Source organism: Hesperophylax consimilis, chromosome 9 (assembly GCF_061612785.1).
Source record: "Hesperophylax consimilis isolate HC1 chromosome 9, BYU_Hcon_1.0, whole genome shotgun sequence".
Lineage (NCBI taxonomy): Eukaryota > Metazoa > Arthropoda > Insecta > Trichoptera > Limnephilidae > Hesperophylax > Hesperophylax consimilis.
In genome coordinates, this window is record NC_142844.1 from 545,756 (window position 1) to 550,618 (window position 4,863).

General features: G+C 32.6%; 1 protein-coding gene across 1 annotated transcript; it reads left to right on the forward strand.

Annotated features, from left to right (window-relative positions):
- Positions 1-1,172, forward strand: ND-B14.5B (NADH dehydrogenase (ubiquinone) B14.5 B subunit). The gene is made up of 3 exons (XM_089635204.1): positions 1-209; positions 282-425; positions 925-1,172. Exons 1-3 carry the CDS (start codon positions 41-43, stop codon positions 972-974), a joined length of 363 nt encoding a protein of 120 aa, XP_089491330.1. The 5' UTR covers positions 1-40; the 3' UTR covers positions 975-1,172.
- Positions 1,173-4,863: the final 3,691 nt, after the last annotated feature.

The following is a 4,863-nucleotide window of genomic DNA, read 5'->3' on the forward strand; positions in this document are numbered from 1 at the left end:
AAGACGAAATCAATTTTGTCAATTTTGACAGTTCGCTAAAATGGCTCAAGCACCTCCAGTGCCGACGACTCCATTGGAGCTTTTAACACCAAGGAAAGATCGGATAGAACCCTTTCTTACTACATACTACGGACCTATCGTAGGATCATTTCTCGGGTTTTCGGCAATTCTTTTTGTTAATTTCTTGGGACGTCGTCCGATATTCAGCGGTAAATAAAAAATGCATGGAATTACATAACATCCTCTCAGAAGGGGTACTAAATTGTTGTCTTGTTTCGTAGGTATCCATAGACATGTCTTGTCCACTGCAGGATCTGGCATAGTATGCACCTGGCTCCAGAGAGTGCGCGAAGACTATTATGCAGAAAAAGATGCCGTTCTTCGCCATTATTTAACTTTGCACCCCGATGATTTCAAACTGCCAGGTTAGTGTATTTTGAAAAACATAATAAAATAAGATTCTAAAGTCGTAGTTCTTATTTAGGTTAAGTACCCAGGTGTTAGAGAACACTTGACTAAAGGGGGCGGGATTATTACATGTCAAAAATAACATTATATAGGGTCTGTGATCTTCATCAATTTGACAGTTTTGGAAGAGTCCCATTGTAGCCTATCTTTTTGTCACAAGTCTATCGATTCCCATTAGTATGACCATAAAGATCACATTTTTTTCATCGAGTAAGGGATTCCACACTTAAGTGATGCTAGTCTCGGGAAGAGCCTCATACAATAATTTTCAGAATAACTAACTGAAACTTATCGAATTTAGACCTCAATAAAGTGGTGTATACAGAAAAGAAAGGTTTTTTCCGAGTTCTCAGCAGGAGAATTGTGTAAAGTCGGATTGTGAAATATTGCTGTGAGACATCTATCAAAATGACACCCTTTAATCATTCCGAATACTAAGATATTCTTTTTTTTCAGAACGTAAGAAATTCTCTGAAGTACTCCTTCCTTGGGTGCCCATTCGCTAAATGGAGCTGGAACCGCCGTCTTTCAATAGATTTGTAAATATTATAATTTTCATGTTAGAAAAGCATATTTGTTTTTTTTTTCTAGGTCACCATCCAAATTATTATTTAAATTCAGTTCTATTGAAATCAATAATGCTTTGTTAATACTGTAAAGGGTTACTAAGTTACATTTAATTAAATAGAGAGCTTTGAGACCTACTTGTTTTCTTTTATTATTCCTAATTTAGTTACTAATAATATCCTAATTTTGAATGTGAAAATGTTTAAGCCCATGACAGACCACGCTATAAGCGCGCTATTTTTGCATGAATGGGTACATTTCAGAATATCGCTTGCCATATATTACCATTAGTAGTGTATGGCGAGCGATACGCTGAAATAGGCCAAGCCATGATGCGTGTAGCGTAACATGTCACCTACCTTAAAGTAAATTTATTTTTACTTGAATAACCTAAGGGCACAAAGATATGAATCTAACTATATTGGATCTTGGCTGTTGATTAATTTGAAATAATATTTTTATAATGCAAAACATCTATGAGTGATAGGTTGTCATACCTAGAACAAAATTATATGGGTTTTAAGGGTATGTTCCATGGAGGTGCAAAATAAATGCAAGAATTTTTTATGAATTCTTTTAATTTTGAAAATGTAAGATGCTTCAAATGGGGCCCAGATAATACAGTTCGACTTACATACACTTGGGCCCTTACTAAAACTTTTTAATTTTTACAACATTTTACTGTACTTAAAACAAATCAGTTGTATAAATTTTATTATTAGTAAGGGGGTTAGTAAAATGAAGGTGAATTACAAATGACAGTTTTAAAAATTTGGATCGCAACGAGGTGAGTTGTCAACTTCAGGAGTATCGTTACTTAAGACTTTGGCCTCAAGTACTCAAGGTTTGCGGGATGTGAGGTGGTTGGTTGGGAGGATAGCAGCTCATCTTCAAGTCTTGAATAACAACTGGATATTTCATGTAATCTTGGGGGTTTCTGGTACTATGCTACTAGTTAATTAAAAAAAAACAAAATCATGATAAAAATCAATTTTTGAAAACATACGTTTTTATTCCCTAAAATAAATAGGTACATAAAACTTATTGTAATAAGTGCATACATGTTTTTAAAATTCTTACAGATCAGTCTCATTTATATAAATTAATAAATATTATTTTAAAGTACCAACAATACTTGCTCAAAATATACATTTTTCAGCTTCCATTCTTGAGATGAATGTAGGTACATAGATAAACATAAAATGATCAGGTGAAATTAAAGTACCTAAGTCGGGAGTGTGTATGTACACTATAGAATGTATAGTATTGGTGTACCTATTCTATAGTATGTATATTATAGAATAGGTACACCAATACTAAGTACGTGTTGCGTGTCCTAAACCAGGGTTCTGTCTACTATAGAACTATGTAGTTTTAAAATTCTAAAGTCGGGTCTCCAGCGACCAAATGTTTTTTTAAAAATTACAATCAATATATTTGTACGCATCAAAAGGATTTTTTTTCAAAACATAAGAGTAAAACACAGTAAACAAACACATTATGGCCCTGCCCCAAAGATTCATGTTTCCACAAACAATTTGGCTCAATCTTTGTGGTAATATTGTCGCTGGAGATGCGGTTTTAGATGTCTAAAGCTAAACTCTTCAATTATATCACCTAGGTATATTTAAAAGTTGGCATACCAATAGGTTCAGTAATAATGAAATCAAAGTGATAAATATCAAAGAGAACTTGAAGATTTTTATTTCTCGCAATGAATCAAATTATATAGTTAATGATTTAATTTTGAAGAGGTTCTGTTCACGAAATCACTAATACTATAAACATAATGATTTAATTAATAAGATCTTAACCCTTTCCTTACGGCGTTAGAAAATTCTTTAACGCTCCATTGCTGTGTAAATGAGTATTCAGTACACTTTTACCCTTTACTAATAAACTTGTTATTTTACACAACCGATAAACAACCAATGGCTGCTTTTAAAATTACCACGGACGGCACAGCATCTCATTTCTTTAATACGAGTGAGGGAGACGTATGATAATGATATGATGCATTTCTACTATGGGGGAAGCAGACATTCGTACATCATTTGTCTCATTTTCAACAGCTCCTTCTTATACACTATGAAGAAGAATGTGCTTTTTATGCTTTGTTTCTGCCGTCGCTCACATTAATTTCAAGAGTGCCGACATCCATTCATTAATCAAAAAATTCATTTCAATAAGTTTTTCTGGGAAACTACTTACAGTAGATTATATACTATTTTATCTCTAAGACAGTACAATTTACAATAACATTATTTTGCAAAAAAAAAAAAAAAAATTTATTACGATAATAGAATCGCTGGTGCATGGCAAAAATTTTGTGTCAGCACAGGAGTTAATTTATTGTTTATCAGTTGTGTAAAATTTACAACACATTTATTAGGCACTTAACCTGTTAAAGGCCAGAGTATAAAAGAGAAAAATATTAGTGGAATCTAAAGTCTTATTAGGCCAAACTATTCTGATTTTGTTTTTCATACATTTTTTGAAGCATTAAGGTCAAAATCGCCTAACAAATTATTCTAACAAGGATCATATTAGAATGCTCGCATGTTCTCCAGAGACCCATGAGAGGTAAACCAAACAAAAATAGAGGTAAATCAAACAAAAATAGAGGTAAATCAAACCAGAGGTACGTGTTTTGCTCACTATCGCACCACTAAGCAAGTTATCAATGCGCACAGACTTACGTATACAGGGTGTCCGGGGGTAAAGTCCGTAAATTCAGGAGGTGATTCTACATGCTGGTAGAAGTAAAAAAGATAAATAACTTTTTTAGAAATTCCAATGTTTATTTTCCTATACAAAAATATTTTTCCATAGAAGAATATTTATTTTCCCATACAAACAATTCAACTTTTTTTTACCTAAAAACTATGTTAAAACATTTGAAATTTCGAAAAAAGTAATTTATCCTTTTGTACTTCTAAAATCATGAACCCTCCAAAGTTAGCGCACTTTACCCCTATCCTACCATTCTTCAGCTCATTTAATTTTCCTTGTATGAAAATTTGATATTCATACACAAAATTAGATATATGTACCTATAACTAAGGTCTTAATTTTAATTTTGAAAATGAGATCAAATTGAAAAATTATTTTGTTACATAAAACAAAAAAGTATAGCTAACAGTAAGTAATAATAACATCATAATACAAGATGTCTTTAACAAAGTGGAGTCGTACAAAGTTTAAAATTTTTCGTGTAAAAAAAAGAAAAATTCAACACTTCTCTAGGGCAAGTTTAAAGTGAATTTCAATATCAAAAGCATAATATCTTAGGAGTCAATTTGTTCCTTGCTGACCAGCAAAAGGTTAAAAAGCAATGCTCTTTCATTGCAAAATAAATAATCTTCTTTTTGACATATGTTTTCGAAACCCAACCTTTGGAACCAATAATTTTGGTTTAGATGTCATTTTTAACATCCACACGGCCAGACTAGACTTTGCTGATCGATGATTGTGTCAAAATGTGCCGCGCACGGAGGAGACAAGAAAGCGGAGGTGGCCACACAAACATTTAGACTTTTGTAGCAAATTTCAGGGTCGGAAGTCTGGGGTGCAGGCGGGGAATTTCAAATGACATGCCAATACATCTCAGTATACTGGCGAAGTGTAAGTCGAATTAGCAATAGGTGGTGCTAATTTAAAAGTAATTTTTTCAATATTGAATACAACCGGTTGTGACATGTAACAAAGGAAATAAACATTTTTATTTTATTTACATAATGTTTTTTAAAATATGGATTTTAATGTTTGCTTTATGTAATTTATGTATTTATATATGTGTCATCTAGCAGTAACACGGGTAACATGTCA

Excerpts from the sequence above, each read along its gene's own strand:
- ND-B14.5B (XM_089635204.1), top strand. The coding sequence starts at position 41 with ATGGCTCAAGCACCTCCAGTGCCGACGACTCCATTGGAGCTTTTAACA. Across the intron at positions 210-281 it reads ACGTCGTCCGATATTCAGCG|GTATCCATAGACATGTCTTG; the intron begins GTAAATAAAAAA and ends CTTGTTTCGTAG. Across the intron at positions 426-924 it reads CGATGATTTCAAACTGCCAG|AACGTAAGAAATTCTCTGAA; the intron begins GTTAGTGTATTT and ends CTTTTTTTTCAG.